At 40.6% G+C, this 18,383-nt stretch overlaps 2 protein-coding genes across 16 annotated transcripts in view; one reads left to right on the top strand and one right to left on the bottom strand.

The window, feature by feature from the left end:
* The first annotated feature begins 5,830 nt into the window (after positions 1-5,830).
* LOC100932451 (steroid 21-hydroxylase) lies at positions 5,831-18,351 on the top strand. 3 transcript variants are annotated; one of them, XM_031965139.1, is made up of 10 exons: positions 5,831-6,029; positions 6,121-6,210; positions 6,397-6,548; positions 6,707-6,802; positions 6,940-7,041; positions 7,189-7,275; positions 8,404-8,598; positions 8,730-8,908; positions 9,010-9,113; positions 9,396-9,695. In XM_031965139.1, exons 1-10 carry the CDS (start codon positions 5,831-5,833, stop codon positions 9,635-9,637), a joined length of 1,446 nt encoding a protein of 481 aa, XP_031820999.1. In that variant the 3' UTR covers positions 9,638-9,695. The 3 variants fall into 3 exon arrangements, with proteins under 3 accessions (XP_031820999.1, XP_031821001.1, XP_031821000.1); XM_031965141.1 differs by lacking the exons at positions 9,010-9,113; positions 9,396-9,695 and adding an exon at positions 18,285-18,351 and having other exon boundaries at positions 8,730-8,944; XM_031965140.1 differs by lacking the exon at positions 9,010-9,113 and having other exon boundaries at positions 8,730-8,944; positions 9,396-9,550.
* Positions 10,540-18,383, bottom strand: part of TNXB (tenascin XB) — a 60,001-nt gene continuing 52,157 nt past the window's right edge. For all 13 annotated transcript variants that reach the window (XM_031965134.1, XM_031965128.1, XM_031965129.1 and 10 more), the window contains 13 exons: positions 16,225-16,542; positions 15,620-15,946; positions 15,012-15,134; positions 14,697-14,840; positions 14,219-14,338; positions 13,920-14,063; positions 13,625-13,755; positions 13,345-13,477; positions 12,992-13,143; positions 12,761-12,857; positions 12,192-12,353; positions 11,891-12,054; positions 10,540-11,578 (listed from right to left, as the gene is read on the bottom strand). In XM_031965134.1, the coding sequence (XP_031820994.1) occupies positions 11,477-11,578; positions 11,891-12,054; positions 12,192-12,353; positions 12,761-12,857; positions 12,992-13,143; positions 13,345-13,477; positions 13,625-13,755; positions 13,920-14,063; positions 14,219-14,338; positions 14,697-14,840; positions 15,012-15,134; positions 15,620-15,946; positions 16,225-16,542 (2,117 nt within the window). In that variant the 3' untranslated portion in view covers positions 10,540-11,476. The remainder of the gene's footprint in view (positions 11,579-11,890; positions 12,055-12,191; positions 12,354-12,760; positions 12,858-12,991; positions 13,144-13,344; positions 13,478-13,624; positions 13,756-13,919; positions 14,064-14,218; positions 14,339-14,696; positions 14,841-15,011; positions 15,135-15,619; positions 15,947-16,224; positions 16,543-18,383) is intronic.

The raw sequence follows: 18,383 nt of genomic DNA, 5'->3' as shown, positions 1-18,383 counted from the left end.
TTTATTCTAAGCTGAGGAAAAAGTGAAAATAGAACCAGTAAGTAACCTCTTGAATGAAACCCAGAATTTGTCAAAACCATATAATGTATAACTCCCAGGTAGAAGAAAAAAAAAAAAAAGAATTCAAGCACCATAGAATCATATAGGAAAGAAATCTTGGAATTGTCCACTGTTTTGGAACTATTGCCTCTAGCCTGTGAGTGACTGGAGCTGCACAAATCATGCTAGAGACAGCAAAGTTAAGACAAACAGAAAAAAATGTTTGCAAAAGGAAGGCCTCCTGCCAACTCTCCTGCCCTCTCCCCCAAAATTAATGCTGCTGATGCTTGGGCCACTTACATACACGAAAGGGGTTATTCCACAACATATTATTCTTAGGTCTTGAGAATAGTTCTTATTGTTAGCATTTCTTGGGACAATACAGATATTATTGAGTCCTGCGAGAATAGCCATTATCTCAAATCATAGGAGTCATAGCCATCCTGTGGGGCACAGAGCAGCGTTCTCTGATGATAATAGGGAGTGCAGTATCTGTTAATGATAAGGAACATGGATTATGAAGAAGTGATGGATGGCCTTACCTCTGGAAAATAGGGTGTCTCCTAAATATTTTGACAGAACATAATTTCCCAAAAAGCAAAAGGTAAAAGTTTACAGCAGAGAATAATTTACCCTTATAAGATAAAATTGATCCTAGGTGTAAAGATAGGGATTGTATCTGCTTGGTACCAATGCTAGTACTTTAATTGTAATTTACAGTCTTATCTAGAGCAGTAGTTCTCAAAATTTTGTTTGTCTTTGTCTTTAAGTTATTAAAAATTATTGAGGATCTATCAAAAGAATTTTTATTTATGTAGGTTATATCTATAGATATTTACAATGTTAGAAATAAAACTAATTTAGAATTTGTAGACCCTCTAAAAGGATTTCAGAGACTCACGGTATTCTCTGGACCATACTCAAAGTATAGTCTCAAAGACTATAAAATCTACAGTAACAATCAATTTAGAAGTAAAGAGTTTTCTGTTGGGAAACAACAGAATTATTATGATTATGATTGTTATTATTATTATCATTATCATTTTGCCTCTATAAGCAATTTATTGCCTATCATTGTTTTGCTTTATGCCTGTAAATTTCTGAGATCTTTTTGTTTCCAGAATTATGGTACTGCTCATTTTAACCCAAATGAAGTATTGCTTTTTTTTCTTAGTACTTTCCTATTTTATTTTCAGATTAAGTCTATTTTCCCCTTACCATGACCTTCTCCTATCAACACATGAATCTGTTTATTTTGAGCTTTTCACATACACACACACACACACACACACACACACAAACACATGATGACATTCACCAGCATTGCAAAAATGTCAAAGGTTAGTTTAGCTAGCTCTGCTTTCAGAAAATAGACGTCAGTAGCTCCTCTTTGAACATGCCTTCAAAGTGGAGATTTTTTGGCCATGAATTTCTTGACATCATCTTATGGCCTCTACTAATTAGTTAACTCCAAAGCTTCCGACTGTATCTTTTAAAAACTTTTTTGGTATCTGGGGCATGGCTGTAGCAGTTTCTGCCTTTTGATCTAGCTTCACTCAAAGTTAACCCAATAGCATTATCTTGATTCAGAATCAGTGGGGAAAAATATTTCAAGGTCTAGTAACATTGAGGAAGTAAAGGAATCCAGGATTCAACTAGCATATTCTCTTTTTTTAATTTTTATTTTTTAAAATAGCTTTTTATTTACAAGTTATATGTATGGGTAATTTTATAGCATGGACAATTGCCAAACCTTTTGTTCCAATTTTTCCCTTCCTTCCCCCCACCCCCTCTCCTAGATGGCAGGATGACCAGTAGATGTTAAGTATGCTAAAGTATAAATTAAACACAATATACAATATTAAATACAATAAAAATAAATACAAATTAATACAAAATTAAATACAATTATACATGACCAAACTGTTATTTTGCTGTACAAAAAGAATCAGACTCTGAAATAGTGTACAATTAGCCTGTGGGAAATCAAAAATACAGGCGGACAAAAATAGAGGGATTGGGAGTTCTATGTAATGGTTCTTAGTCATCTCCCAGAGTTCTTTCGCTGGGTGTAGCTGGTTCAGTTCATTACTGCTCCATTGGAAATGATTTGGTTGATCTCCTTGCTGAGGATGGCCAGGTCCATCAGAACTGGTCATCATATAGTATTGTTGTTGAAGTATATAATGATCTCCTGGTCCTGCTCATTTCACTCAGCATCAGTTCGTGTAAGTCTCTCCAGGCCTTTCTGAAATCATCCTGCTGGTCATTTCTTACCAAACAATAATATTCCATAACATTCACATACCACAATTTACCCAACCATTCTCCAATTGATGGGCATCCATTCATTTTCCAATTTCTGGCCACTACAAACAGGGCTGCCACAAACATTCGTGCACATACAGGTCCCTTTCCCTTCTTTAGTATCTCTTTGAGGTATAAGCCCAGTAGGGACACTGCTGGGTCAAAGGGTATGCACAGTCTGATAACTTTTTGAGCATAGTTCCAGATTGCTCTCCAGAATGTCAACCAGCATATTCTTAAGTGAGTAATTCAGTTCTTGTTGTCACATGGATTTAAATTGGAGGGTTAAAAGAAAGGGAACAATGGTTATGGCAAATCTTGAAAAGATCATGTCGATCTATACACTAATAAGAATCATAAGAAAAACACTTGTCTTATTTCCTTTTCTCAGGACTGAGCATCATGGAAGCTATTACCAGAAATAAGGTCATTAACTTTCTTTTCATTAAAAACAAAACATCCTCATAGTTTATGGGAAAGGGAGGGCAATAGACATTTATTAAAAGCCTACTATATGCCAGAGACTGTGATAAATACTTTACAAATATTATCTCACTTTATCCAAAAATTACAAATATTATCTCACTTTATCCATCTTGACATAAAAGTCAAGAAAGTTATAAGGAATGTATAGGACATAGGAAAAGACATAGGAATATATCCATTCCCCCCAGAAAACATTGCTTTAAATTAGGACTTGCTTGTCCTAACAGTTATCAAACTGTTCCTCGTTGAATTGCTTCTTGATCTGAAATTAGATATGTAGGGGTGGATCATGTCCCAAAGAAGGTGATGAAGATTTTTGACAGGACACCAGAAGAGGATGTTAGAATCCAGAAGCAGTTTATTCTTTACCATTGTATTTCTGAGAAGAGATACCTGAAGAGGTCCCCAGTCTCCCTGCCAGAATTTAATTCCCTTCCAAAGATCCTGAAGGAAATGCAGCAGCACAATTAAAGCTAGTTGAGGTTTTCAAAGGAAGTAATTAACAGAAAGAAGATATTAGAATTAAGAGGGGTTGGGAAAGGCTTCCTGAAAAAGATGGGATTTTAGTTGGGACATAAAGGAAACCAGAAAGGTCAGTAGGTGGAATTGAGGAGGGAGAACATTCCAGGTATGGAGGGGGACATCTAGAGAAAATGCCCAGAACTGAGAGATGGATTATCTTGTTTGTAGAACAGCCAGTAGGCCAGTGTCACTGAATCAAAGAGTATATGTTGGGGAGTAAGGTGGAAGAAGACTGGAAAAGTAGAAGGGTGCTAGGTTATGAAGAGCTTTGAATTTCAGAGAATTTTATATTTGATTCTGGAGATAATAGGGACTCACTAGAGTTTATTGAGTAGGGAAGATAATGTGGTCAGACCTGAGGGTTTAAGGAGGAAAGATAATTTTGTTTTGGATATGTTTAGTTTAAGATACTGGACCATCACCTAGGTTGAGATTCTGAAAGACAGTTCTGGATATGAGATTAGAAGTCACACTCATTTATTTATTTGTTTGTTTTCTCGATAATATTTTATTTTTCCAAATACATATAAAGATAATTTTCAACATTCATTTTTGTAAGATTTTGAGTTTCAAATTTTTCTGCCTTCCTTTCTTATCTCTCCTCTTTCCAAGACAACAAACAATCTGATAGTTATCCTTATAAACAATCCTTGTAAATGTATTTCCATATTAGTCATATTGTGAAAGAAAAATCAGAACACAAGGGAAAAACCCCGAGAAAGAAAAAGCAAACAACAACAATAAGGTGAAAATAAAATACTTTGATTCACATTCATTTGACCCACATGGCATTTTGGATTTGTCTTGGATTACTGTATGGCTGAGTGATAAGAAAAGAGTGAAGAGAGAGAAAGAGGGAGTTCATAGTGAAGAGCCTCATTTTTTTTCTGTAAAAGATGAGGCAAGCTTCTCATCTGAGGGGGAGAGGTGAGAGGGGAACCATAAAAAATTTGGAGAGAGATAAAAAGACTTGGAAAAGTCACAGTGAAGAGTGGGATAATGGGTTGATAAGGGAGGTATAGTAGGATTGCCTAATAGCAATGAGTGAACACTTATAGCTCAAAAATTATCTCTTGGCTAAAGTGTTTGTTTTTCTGAAGTTTTCTTTTCTATAATGGTCTACACAGCCGCATACTTAAGAAATCTGCCAAGGGGGTCTGTCTATTAGGAATTGGATTTTTTAGCATATGACTTCATCTCCAATTCTATAGGGTATAAGGATATACCTTCATATCCTCTCCAATCGTCCTTTTATTAAGCTGGACAAAGTCAGAAGCTACTTTCTAAAATGCCCAGAAGATGAAGAGGCAAGGAGCTACACGCATGCTTCTCCTGGTAATGCCTTTTTTTCCCCCAGGGAGATAAAAAAAGACTTAATAATCTGCAGCTTTTAAGAAGAATTGTTTTCATTAACCTATAAATAAATTTGATCATTCTTTAAACTTGGAGAATTGATGAAAATATATGGGATACTGTTAGAAAGCTTTTTGACTATCTGAGTGGGGACTATGAATCAGAGAATTCAGAATTCTGCCAAGGAGTCAGTCAAGTTCTGATGGAAGACTGATTATGGCCTCGGCAGTGGAAAATCTGAAAGTCCTAGCTTTATTACTAAGTGATCCTACACAAATGACCTTACACTGAACCTCTGGTTCTTCATCTGGAAAACTTCCTTCTTCCCTCCGTTCCTTCCTTTTTTTCTGAATAGAGGGGCCCCTTTCTCTTGCATTCATATATTAGAATAAAGAACAAAATAGAAACAGAAAAAAAGCAGTTTAGTTAAATCAACCAATACTTCAACCACAACTGGTAACCAATAGCTATTCCATAACTAGAGTCTTCCACTTCAGCAGAAAAGAGAGGGAAGTGAAAATTTTTAACCGGCTACAGGACCAAGCGCGCATTTGTGTGATTTCTGCATTTTAATTTCTTTCAAAGAATTTTTTCTTAGCTATTTCTCAGGACAACCCTAGGAGTTAGGTAAGATCCTTATAATTATCCCCATTTGAAGAAACTATTTCTTTGAATTAACTATGCCTCTTGAGGATAATTTTGTACAAGAACATCTCTGCCTCACTGGAGGTATCTGTAAGTGGGCAAAGAAACTAAAGGAGGATAATTATGGAGATGGTAGGGGTTCCCATTTCTTTGCTTGTAACTCTGAGATTTCATAAGCTGAGCTGAGACAGAAATGGGAAGGCTGGCTTCAAGGACCCTGTGTTCTGTTCTTGATTGATAGATGGCTCTCCAAGGCTAAAGAAATAAGGTTGGTTAAAGTGGTTCCTGAAGAATTCTTTGACAATAAAGTCCAGTATAGGGAGGAATATTGAGTGGTTTGGTTAGGAAAGGGAAGGAATATAACTCAGTCCCAAAGGCACTTCAAGGCCAAGGGAATGAATGATGCCCAAGGGGGGTGGAGAAAGTGCAGTGGGGTTATATTTGGCCTTTTGCCTCCCCTTTTTTGCCTTCCTATGCTATGCTGCTTTCTGTGGTCCTGCTGCTGGTTCTGCTAGCTGCCCTAAGGTGGCTATGGATGGAACTGACTGTCTCACCCCATCACTTCCCACCTCTAGTCCCTGGTTTTCTTCACTTCATCCACTCTGATTTCCCAAGCCATTTTTTGAGCCTTGCACAGAAATATGGGCCACTCTATCGGCTTCACCTTGGGATGCAAGGTAAGAGAAGGGTCTTTCATCTGGACAGTCCTCTAGGTCTCCCTGGAACCCAAGAAATTCTTTTAAACCGTCCTTCTTTCTTCTCCTTTAGAAGTGGTGGTGCTAAATTCCAAGAAGGCAATTGAGGAGGCTTTCATGAAGAAATGGATCGATTTTTCAGGGAGACCACAAACATTCACTAGTGAGGGAAATGACTATTGGGTTGCTTATTGTAATAAGGGATGGGAGAATGGGACAAGAACTGAGGACCAGCAGCTGTAAATTTATTTCCAAAGAAGCAAGGACTGGTGGAAATAGAAAGTTTGGGGCTGGGGTTCTAGATTTCTGCTTTCCAATGTTTTTACATTCAGTCCTCTCCATTCCCCAGTTCAATTGGTAAGCAACGACAGCCAGGATCTGTCTCTGGGGGATTACACGCCACTCTGGAAGGCCCACAGGAAACTGGCCCGTTCTGCTCTTCTGTATGTCCAGAATAGCATGGAGCCTCTCGTGGGACAGATGGTACAAGACTTGTGTAAGGTTAGAAAATTCCTGTTTAGGCTGAGCTCTAGGATGTTATGCTACCCTCTGGTTTTCTCCATCTAAACTATTTGAGATTGTACTTCTCCCACGTCACCCTTCTCCTTTTTGCAATGATATCAGCCCTTTAACCTTTTTAATTCCCCTTCATTCCACAGAAGCTCCTTGCCCAGGCTGGCTCTCCTGTGAGCATATCTGAGGAGTTTTCCATGTTCACTTGTAGCATCATCTGCTTCCTCAGTTTTGGAGAAAAGGTTACTCAGTTCTGTTCCTTTTTATCAGGCACCCTTTGATCATTTCTCCTGAATCTTTTCTTCCCATTTGTCCCTTCCCAATCTCATTCTCTCTTCCATTTCCCTTTGCCACCAACCTGACATCCTCTTTTTAACAGAGAAAGTCTTCAGTTCAGGAAATTAACAGCTGCATTGAGGAATTGATGATAGCCTGGGACTGTTGGCAAGTCCAGATTTTGAACTTCCTACCCTTTCTCAGGGTAAGAATGGAATAAGGGGCAGGGAGTTGTGAATGGTATGTCTTGGGCAGAAAGATAAAATATTTAGGTCTTAGAAGGGTTGCACTAACTTCCTTCCCAGGGATGAGGAGGGAGAAGAAGAATGATACAATTACTTCCTCTGTTCAGTTTTTCCCCAACCCAGGTCTCAGGAAGCTGAGGCAGATAATAAAGAAACGGGATGGGATTGTGCAAAAGCAACTGAGATGGCACAAGGTAAAAGAATTATTTTTCCTGATTTGCATGAATTCTTCTCCTCTGATTGCCAGGCAAGTTTCTATCCTTTCTTCTCCTTACCACACACGTTTTAAAGCTGACTTTATGAAGAAATGACCCTTGCTTAATGTTTTGTAAAAAACTGTAGATAGTCATTATGTATTTATTGAATTGAATTTATATTAGGATGTGAATGGGCCATGTATTCTGGAAGAACAGGAGATATTAATGTTGGCAAGAAAAGAGAAGCATCATGGTTCCAGGAAATTCTTCCCTTAAAATTAGGAGCTGGAGGACCTTGGTTTGGGGGAATAAAGAGAACATTGGTGCAATATGGGATAATAGTTAGGCTCTAGGTCTGCTATAGACCATGTGCCCTTGGGAAGTCACCACCTCCCTAGGTAACATACAATTTTCTCATCTGTAGGAGTTGGATTAAGTGAGTTAACCATAACCTTTCAACCTTAATGTAATTCTTCTAGAAAAAAAGTTGCTGATACCACAGAGAGCCAATGGCTCCCAACATAGCCAAGTGTAGGGGTCCTTTAATATCCCTGGGTATAATACAATCTTTATGTCACACTCTTTGAAGTATATTTTTATATACCTTTCATATCATAGAACTAGAGCTAGAAAGGACTTTAGAGGCTATTTGTCAATCCTCTCATTTTAGGAAATTGAGGCCTTTGCTGAAGTCACAAAGGTCATTTCTGAATTGGGATTTGAACCTAGATGCTAGAGCCAGTGCTTTTTCCATTGTACCACACTATTCTCTAAACTAATAAACTTTATAGTGAAAAACCTCTTCTGTACCTGGGTGAGTAAAAAAAATGTGCAATGTATGATATGACTAAATAAGTGGAGGTGACTTTGGGGGCAACAGCTGAATGGGTGGGTAGAGGAGTTGTTCTTCAGTGTCTTTAAGTTAGCTAGTTACTTACAGAGATGGGACTCAGTTCCATGGAAAGAGAGAATTTAAGAACCATTAGGCTCCCAGAAAATAAAACAAAAACTATGTAGACTGGTGTTCACATCATGCCCAATTCATCCACCTTCACCAGGGGTTTTTGTTCAATATCTTTACCCTTATGCCCTTCCCAAAGTGATTTTCTTTCTACCATCCCCCAGGAGACAATGGTGGAAGGACAGACTCGGGATTTGACTGATTATATGCTACAGAAACTCAGGGAACAAGGAGAAGGGCAAGGTCAGCTTTCTGAGGGACATGTACACATGGCTTTAGTGGACTTCTTCATTGGAGGCACAGAGACCACAGCATCCACCCTCACCTGGGCAGTGGCCTTCCTGCTTCATCACCCAGAGGTGTGGCCTTAGAGGACTGGGCTGTTAAGGAATAAGGAATGGGATGGAAGACATCAACTGGGGAGATAAGGGGCCCTAGAGAAAATGTAGTTTGTGCAGCAGAAAAGAACTCAAGAACTCCCCTCCCTCAGATACAAAGGCGGCTGCAAGAAGAGTTGGATCAAGAGCTGGGACCAGGTTTTTCAGGAAGCCCTCCCAACTATCAAGACAGAGCTCGGTTCCCCCTGCTCAATGCTACAATTACCGAGGTACTCCGGCTAAGACCTGCAGCCCCCTTGGCCCTTCCACACTGCACCAAACAGCCTAGCAGGTATTTGCTGGGCTTCGAGGGCAAGGATGGGAAAAGGTACGTGGGACAGATTATCTGTGTCCGAAGTTTCCTTGTCTTTTAACTCTTTTGTCCTTCCTCAGCATATGTGGTTTTGACATCCCTAAGGATACCATTATTATCCCCAACATCTTTGGTGCTCACCATGATGACAGTGTTTGGGCACAGCCATATGACTTCCGGCCTGGTACAGGGGTCCAAGGGAGGGGGTGGGGCTGGGTGGGCAGAGATCTGAATGAGGGTTGAGGGCTTGGGGAAGCCAATGCTAAATCTTAAGAGGGAGATTTGAGAATGAGTAGGGGGCTCTAGGGAGCTGACCAATGTTTTGTTCCTGAGGGTGGGAAAAGGAATGGAATGGGGTTTGCAAGGCCAGTTATGCAGGTTCCAGAAGTTGCAGAACAGGAATCAGAGGCCTGATGTCTGAGAGTCAGATCTGTCTCCATCTCTGAGTTATCTTTTCTCCTCTTAGATCGTTTCTTGGAGCCAGAACTGAGTCCGTCAGGGATCCCATTCAGCTGTGGGGCCAGGGTGTGCTTGGGAGAGGCTCTGGCTCGCTTAGAGCTCTTCTTGATCCTGGCTCACCTGCTCCAAGCTTTCACACTACTGCCTGTAATTGAGGGCAGCCATAATCTGCCTTCTCTGAAGCCCACTTTTGGAAGCAATATAAAGGCCCAAGACTTTCAAGTGCGGCTGCTGCCTCGGCTGGAATGATAGCCTCTTCACTGTAGAGTGTACCAATAAAGTGCCTAAATGCAGGCCTTGAACCAGTTTCTCTTTTATCAATTTTGTGCAGTCCTTCTCTTCCACTCCTTTCTTCTAACTGGTAAACAAGGTGCTTTGCAATTGGCTGTTTTTTTCCCCCTCTTGGCACCTGACAGCACTTTATTTTGTTTTTGGAATAGGGAAGGGGAATGTTAGAAATTATGTAGGAATATGCTTGCTATTGAGGATTTTTATAAATGCAAATACCATCCTTTGTCCTTGAACCAAAATGCTGGTATTACTTGTTAGAACACATAGGTAGCTATATTGGTAAAAGGAGGCCCTTTCCACCTTAAAAGTGAAAATTCAGCTCCTAAATCCCTCACCCCTCTACATTAGCATTCGTATGTAAAATACAAAGTGGAAAATTGTAATTCCTTAAAACTGAAGTAAAGATGGATCTCTTCTCTTCTCTCTCTCTGCTGGAAGTAACCCTTGAATTAAGTTATTTAGAAGCAAGAGATATTCTTTTCATGATTTGTTTTTTCCTTACCTTCTCAGTTTCATGCTTTTCTCTTAAATTCCTAAATTCTCAGGAAGATCTCTTCTGGTTTCCAAAATTGAGATAAGGCTCAGCTCAATCCAATTTTTATATAACCCTAACTCTTGTGTATAATAGATTTTGTTTCCTCTTTCCATCCTTGTCTTCAGTCTATGAATTAAAATCAACTTGGAAACAGTTTTAACATGCATCATTTGAGATAGTACTGGACCTTTTTATTGTCCTGCCAGTTTACTTAAATTGTTCTGCTTTAGTCCCCCTGGGTTGCAACCCCCTTTTGCCGGGGCCCTCGCCCCCCCCCCCCCCCCCCCCAACCATTAGGAGTGATATAATTTAGAGCTGGCTACTCTAAGGTTATAAACTGTAAATATTTAATCCCAGATAGGGGAAGATATTCTATTTTAGACATCATTAGACCTTCCCAATTTATCAGACGGCCCAGTGCTCATTCTGCCTCCCCCTTTCTATTTTTGTTCTCCCTTATCACTAAAACTTTATAAAGAATCTCTGGAATCTCATATTCAATAATGGATACTTGGAGATGAGAGTCTGATCCAGTCAATTAATTAAGCTCTCCAATAAATAAAATATTAAAACTCTCTAATCTCTATCTTGCCTCAGTTTCTTTGTCATTACATTAGGACCTTTTTATATCAAAAGAGGACACTAGTCAGCCATCCTAAATGGAATTTTGAGCTGTCTCCCTATCCCTAGTAGCTGAGTTAAGATAGCAGGCCTCTGTATACCATTTGGATAGCTTAAATAGAAGCCACCTCAGGTCATCCACCTCCTTGAGACCTCTGGGAGATACCCTCTACCCCTTCTGCACTAGCTCTTTGGAGAGCTCTTTCCCCTTTTCTCCCCTCATCCATCTCCCAGTCTGAGAATATCTTAAGGCCTTAAGACATCATGTACATCTTAGACCTCTGTTGACCACAAATAATATCCTTTTATAATCACTAGATTTGAAGGTTTTATGGAAGTGGCCTTTTCTTTGTCCCAGGGTATAACATTTTGTTTTTTAATAATCACAAATCACTGTGGGAGGAAGGGGAGAGCAACTGTTACTAAATGTAGAAAGTAATATGAATAGAGGGATTACATCAATCCCCTTCAGTTATTTTCTACAAATCCAAAGAATAACTGGCTCTTTGAGGGAAAGGAGAAAAAAATGAAAATAAGGGTCCTGGCTTTTTCTGGTAAAGGGCAGCGGGATGGTCTGGGAGGCCCCTGGGGCAGGGAGCCTTTCTTTTGTATGTCAGGATTTGAGGGCTGAAAATAGGGAATCAAGCCCTCTGGGAAGATGGGTTATAACTTCTTGGCCTCAACTTCATTTCCGTGAAGGGAATGGAGAACTCAAAGCCTTTCCAGGCATACCAGCTCACGCCCTAGGAGAGAGGAGTTGCAAATCACAATATGATGGTCTCCCTCATTCTTACCTTCTCTTTTCAGAAGAGACCCCTCAATTCTAGCTCAGTGGGCACAAGGAGTATCTTGTGCTCAAAGGAATGAGAACCCATGTATCTTTGACAAATTATTCTCAAGACCCTAGGCTTCTCTCTCAATGTTGTTCCCCCCTTCACAAGAGAACCTTGGTTTATCACAACTCAATGGTACTCTCCCCTTCCCTACCTTCAACTCCATCCCAGGTTTGATGAATTCCCCTCCCAAGGCAGTCCCCTCATATTATCCCATCTCACCTGATGGTCAATGATGCTTCCATAGAGCCCGTTGAGGTTGACATAATGGCAGTTACGGTACCACCAACCACCTCGGTAGGAGACAGCGCAAGGAATATGAAGATTGTTGGGGTCTCTGTCCCTTGTAGAGAAGATACTGCCACTGTGATAACTCATGGAGTCTCCTAAAGAGAAGAGGAGTGTGAGAAATAGAGGAGGGTGGTGGGGGTAAAGATTCTATTTTTTAGTAAACTTACAATGACGACTGGATCCTTCCCTTCCAACCTTGGCTTTTTTGCCCCACCTCTGCTGTTTATCTTACCTGCAGTACCATGGTAGCCCTCTAGGTGGAGACGGTAGTATTTTGCAGCTGAGTCCACAGTAAAGAAGTCATATTCGGCGAAGACAGACTCATTTCCAGCCCGGAGATCCACTCTCAAAGAGTAATCACCAGCTTGGGTCAGGCTGTGTAGGGCCTCATTCCCTAGGATGGGAAGGGATATCCAGTAAGATTTCTAGTCTTTTAGCCACAAAATCCATACCTGGCTCAGTCCCAAATTTGTCCCTCCTGGTCTCACCATCCACTTTTTTACATTTAATTTTTATTTTTTCTCAATTACATGTAAAGAAATTTATATTCATTTTTTAAAAATTGAGTTCTAAATTCTCTTCCTTCTTCCTTCCCTTCCTCCCTCCCTGAGAAGGCTAACAATTTGATATAGATTATCTGTATGCTGTCATGCAAAACATTTCCATGTTAGCCATCTTACAAAGGAAAACAGACTCAAGAAACCTAATAATAAAAAAAGAAAGCATACTCATCCCCTTTAAGAGACAGTCTTAAATCTTAGCTCCTTCCCTCAAACCAGAGCCAATGGTAATGACACTGACCCAGCCAAAATTCCCCAGAGATGTTCCCAAATCCATGGGCATATTCTGCCCAGTCCCTCCAGAAGTCTGTGTGTCCATCCATCCTGCGCTGGAACACCTAATATAATGGAATAACAATGACAATAGTTAACATTTATATAAGGTACTAAAGAATACAGGTGTCAGGAGGACCCCCTAGGCAAGGGGAATATTGTTTCCACAGTCTGCCCCTGCCAGTGCCCCGAAACTCACCAACCAGCCACCTCCATCTGTCTCCATGTCACAATAAACTTCTAATGGCCGCTCACGGTTTCCATTGAGGAAGATAGTGGTCTTACGGGAATGATGTAGCCCATTTTGCACCTCTTCTCCACAATCCCGGGGGAATGGGATCCTCAATCCGCCTAGGGTGGAAAGGGAGAGAAATGTAATAAAGAGGGTGAAAAATGAGAAAAGAATTGGTGGTCTAGATGGGACTTGGGACTCAAGGCTGCTCTATCCCTCTGGCTTACTTTTTACTCCTGCCCCTCTCTTTTCCCTTGGGGACTGTTGTCAACCCCCAATCCCCCCTTTTTCTTTTTGGCTTCTCTCTCAATGTCTAGTACCAGTGGTAAAGGTGGTTGGCACGGGTGGTGTGAGACTTTCCCCCCGGATGGCCTGAATCCAAGCATTATACAAAGTGGAAGGGAAAAGGCCAGACAGTTGGTGAGATGTGACCCCTCCTGGTAGCAGAATCTCCTACAGTAAAGGGAGAAGGAGAACCAGTGAGTAGGGAATGAAAGGTATATTCACAGAAAAAAGATCAGAAGAAGTAGAGGCAGATACAGACAGACACAAATGTGGATATAAGAGTTTGGGCTGGGCAGAGGGAGCAGTTAGGGATACCTTAGTCTGTTCTCCAGGAGTGTTATAGCTAAGCAAGTAGCCACTAGGTGGGGATTCAGGTTCAGTCCAGGTGAGTAAGGCAGAACGCGGGGTAACCTCTTTGGCCTTCAAGTCATGTGGGGCGTCCAGTCCTGGGAAAGGAAGGCAAAGCTCATTCTTCTCTTTTTCATCCCATAAGATAAAGCAATGTCTTTCTGTGATCCCTCACTCTCTATTTCTCTGGGAGACTTCACATTAGGACCCTGTAGGGAGGGCCCTCTTGTATCCCCTTTCTGGTTCCCAGGCCTAATGATACCAGTAGTGAAGGTGATGCTGGCAGGGGAAGTGATGTTAGGACCCCGGAAACCTCTAAGGGTTACAGTGTAGTTTGTCCGGATTTGAAGATTATGCAGGGAGAAGTCTAAATGACCTCCTGGAACTGAAGCCATCACAGGTGGGACTAGAAGAGATAAGAAGAAGGAATTAGCTACAACTTTCCTTTAATACCTATCTGTCTTATCCCATACTTTCTGAATCATCTCATTCCCCCTCAGAGATCCATGCGTTTAAAACCTTAACTTCTCCTGTATCCTACACTGCCTCTTTTCAATTTACCTTCTGGGGCTGTGATCCGAAGGGCATATCTGTCCACAGGGGCTTGAGGGGGACTCCAGTGCAGCAAGGCTGAATCATCAGTAACATTCAATGCTTGAAGCTGGGTGGGGCCATCAGGGACTGTGGGGAATGGGATGGACAGAACTACCGAACTGGTCCCTATACTGTCTCCCCTCCATCTCTACTTAACTATTTAGTCACATCTTTCTCTTCCCCTTAAAGCTCTCTCACCTTCCCCCATCTTTGCCCATTTCCCCGCTCGAGTCTATTATCTTTCTCATTTTTAATTCCTCCCCCCCCCCTTTTTTTTTTTTTACCAATTTCACAATTTCCCCCCTCTCCCATCCATCCACAGCTCTATTTCCTTCATCTTCCTCCATATTTTTCACTCTTTTCAGTCTATTCCTCCTTCCTATCTTTCCTTCCTCTCTCTGCCTTTTGTTCCCACCTTTCTTCCCCCTCTTCCCCTTTGTTTTACCTGTTATAAGGAAGCCAGTGAGTGGCTCACTTTCCTCAAAGCCACGAACAGATATCACAGTCACTTCATACTGGGCTCCAGGGGTCAGACCCACCAGATGCCGGTGCCAAGTATGACTGTCCACTTGTACACTTTGTGGTTCTCCTGGATATAAAAGGGAAAAATTCATTTGGAGCTCAAAAGGATTAGGGATTTGGCAAAGAAAGGCAACAGGAAAATGAGGGAAAACAGAAGAAGATGAGAAAGTTTTAGCAGAGGATGAAAGAAAGAGAGATGAAGCCAAGATGGAATCAAGGTAAATAAGTGGCAGGTTACCTCCATCTGCTAGCTGGTAGGAGATTTTGAAACCATCCACTTGGCTCGGGGGTGGAGTCCAGCTGACTCTGGCTGAGTTCTCTTGGATCTCACTGAACTTAAGGTTTCGAGGGCTCTCTAGCACTAAATCAGCAGGGAAAGCAATTAAGGCCTGAGGTCTGGAACACAGTAGGCACTTACCATTTATTGGATTATATTGGGACCCATTTCAAGCTTTAGAAAGGGCAATTTTGCTAGGATCTTTTCCCCCATATCAATCTTTTATCTCTTATTAGCCATTTCTTTCTATATGGCTTATTCAACCTTCTTTTTCTATCTGTTGATAAATAGCCCACTCCAAAGATTGGAGACATATCATTACAGGTTTCTGTTGCTATTCATAATTACCATCTCCATCTTGTTTTTTTGAGGAAGAAACTGGGTGATCATTCCTGACAGAATAATTTTTTTACCCACCCATCTTCCTAAACTAATCCTCTTCCTCTTGGAGCAAGATACTGAGAGTGCTGATTTGCCTTATTACCTAGGTGGGAGTCACGGAGTATGAGTTAAAGGGTAAAATGAGTTAGGGGTAGTGTCTAGAGGCTGTAGGCCATATCAGGTGGTACCTGGACTGAGTGTTCTAGCAGTGCCCTGGAGGCTATCAGCCTTGTGGGGGCCACGAAGGCCATAAAGTGTTACTGCATAGAGGGTCCCGGGCCTTAAGTCACGAATAACTGCTGAACGTTGGATCCCAGGTACACTCAACTCTCGTTGTAACAGAGGGGGATACAGTGGCTCTGAAGGCTTTATCTCTGGAATCCCATAGCGAAGTAGAAATGAATCAAAGGCACCAGGTGGAGCCTCCCAATTCAGCCGGAAGGAACTTGTTGTCACATCTGATACAGACATTTGGGACAGACGGCCCCCAGGGGACTGCCCAGCTGGAGCCAGCCCTAGAGTATGGGTCAGAAGGGAAGAGACAATGTCATCAGACTGCAGTTTAGTATTGGACCTACACTTTCAGCTTAACTTTTATTATCATGAGGATTGCCCTCCCTTTCCCCCCTGTAATGTTCTCTCCCTCCATATTCATAACTTTTGTGCAAATATTTTTGATATTTCCAAACATTCCCTTTCCTAGAATCAAAGGATGAATAGAGGCAGAGGGTATACCACAAGATAGAAATTTGCTTCTTTGGCCTAGAGCTCTATTGTGAGTAGGAGCTGTCACCTGTAGTGGCTTCTGTAGAGATGGGGCCCAGACGCTTCCCATCATAGAGTCCATATAGGAGGAATGTGTATTTCCTGTTGGCCTCCAGATTAGAGATAGTGATTTTTTTCTGGTCTCCTCTCACGAGCATTGCCTGGGATTTCCCATCTTTATCTTTATACTGGATCACAAAAGAGTTAAAAGGTTCCTGTAGGACAGTCCAGGAGAGACCCAAGGAATTTGGGGCAACATCAGTCACTTTCAATATTCCTAGGCGGGGTTCCATCAAGAGTTCAGGGATTTCCGTAGCTGGTGCCAAAGAAGTTGCAGTTTCTTCCTCTTGGGTTGCATCAAAGAAAGAGAAATAGAGACTGAGCCAAGCTACAGGACACTTTGTACAGAAACAGAGTTCTTATTAATTGGAGAAACTTTAATTGCTTATGGTTAGGCCATGCCAATATAACAAAAATGCCAACAATACCCTTAAACTACTTTACTTCTCAAATTACCCACAGATTGCTTTATAGATCTAGAAAAAACACTAACAAAAATTCATCTAGAGAAACAAATGATCAAGAATAATAGTTAAAATAAATAATGGAGAAAGATGGGAAAAAGTCATAGCATTATCAGATCTCAAGCAAAAAAGCAATTATCATTAAAATGATTTGGTACTGCTGGGAAGTAAATCAGTGGAAGAGAGTATATACATAACATATAGAAGGAAATAAACTAGTAGCAGAGAACTTGATAAAATTAAAGATCCCAGCTATAGGGATAAGGGCTCACTATTCAGCAAGAACTCCTGGGAAAAATGGAAAGAAATCTGGCAGAAATTAGCCTTAGGCAAACATCTAAAGCCACATACTAAGACAAGTTCCAAAATTAATATATAATTTAGAAATAAAAGGTTACATCCTAAATAAACTAAAGGATCAAAGAAAGAGTGTGAATACTTTTTAAATTTATGTATTAGGGAAGAATCTATGACTATAAAGGGACAGAATCACAAGAGAAAAAAATGGACAGTTTTAATTACATAAAACTGAAAAGTTTTTGCTCAAATAAAATCAATACAATTAGAACTAGAAGGGAAATAATTAACTGAGAAAACCTTTGACTCTAAGAATACCAGGTTTCCTTGAAGAATCAGCTCAAGGGCCACCTTTTTCATGAAACCTTCCCTGCTCCTCTTCTCTGTATCACTTTCTCTTCCCACCAACTGCTAGACCAACTTCTCCCCAAATAATTTTGTAGTTTTAGACATTCTGTAAATGCTCATATGTGTACAGGTTGTCTCACTCCCACATAAGAATATCAGCTTTTTGAAGGAAAGATTGATCTCACTTTTTTGTCTTTGAATCTCCTAGTATTTGGCACAGTGATGTATGCTAATAAATGCTGATGGGTTAATTGATGGATGGTAAAAGTTTTTTCTGAAAACAACATCTCAGCTGAACTAAGGAGAAAGGTTTTTTTTTTTTTTTTTTTGATATCTAAGTCAGGCTATCTGGTTGCTCAGTGGATAGAGTTCAGGACTTGGAGAAGAGTTAGAGGAGTTGGGACAGCTGGAAAAATCAGAAAACAGATGAGTAAGAGCTGGTAACAATAGAAGTAAATGATCTCAGATCACCTAAGATCCGTGTTTAGTCATGACTCCCATTTAGATGTTATTTTAAGTTTTACAACAGGGCTGTGGTTTTTCACAGCCCTGGAAATGAGATGGAATCCTTTTACAAACTAGAACCTTTTAGAAACTCAAGGCTCTGAATATTATTTTGTATAACATATAGACCCTTGGCCTATTGACTTAGGTTGTTTTACAAATGTTGCTTGTAACTCTTCTGGAAAATATTTCATAGATAACTGTTTTAACTATCCAAGTAGCCTGAAAGGTCCTAAGGGCAAGGACCATGTCTCTTAACTTCTAGAATACTCCCATTATTCAGCCATGTCTCAGTTCTTAGTATAATGGTCTTCACACAACAGCAAATGCTTAGTAAGAACCTATTGTATATTTGGAATGTTAGCCTTACCTTAATCTATAACACTTTCTCTATTACCCTCTTGATGTCTTCCAGGAGAGAGGACAGGAGAAAAGAATTATGTAACTACTCAGAGACGTTAACTTGACATCTGGAATACTGGGTAAGGTCCAATTCTCATATATTCCTGCTTAC

Source organism: Sarcophilus harrisii, chromosome 4 (assembly GCF_902635505.1).
Source record: "Sarcophilus harrisii chromosome 4, mSarHar1.11, whole genome shotgun sequence".
Lineage (NCBI taxonomy): Eukaryota > Metazoa > Chordata > Mammalia > Dasyuromorphia > Dasyuridae > Sarcophilus > Sarcophilus harrisii.
Note: the sequence above shows the minus strand (reverse complement) of the source record. Positions and strands in the feature narration are given on the sequence as shown.

Bases quoted from the DNA above. Each gene is read 5' to 3' on its own strand.
- LOC100932451 (XM_031965139.1), top strand. From the start codon at position 5,831: ATGCTGCTTTCTGTGGTCCTGCTGCTGGTTCTGCTAGCTGCCCTAAGG. The intron at 8,599-8,729 runs GTGTGGCCTTAG...CCCCTCCCTCAG, and splicing joins TCCTGCTTCATCACCCAGAG to ATACAAAGGCGGCTGCAAGA. The intron at 8,909-9,009 runs GTATTTGCTGGG...GTCCTTCCTCAG, and splicing joins TGCACCAAACAGCCTAGCAG to CATATGTGGTTTTGACATCC.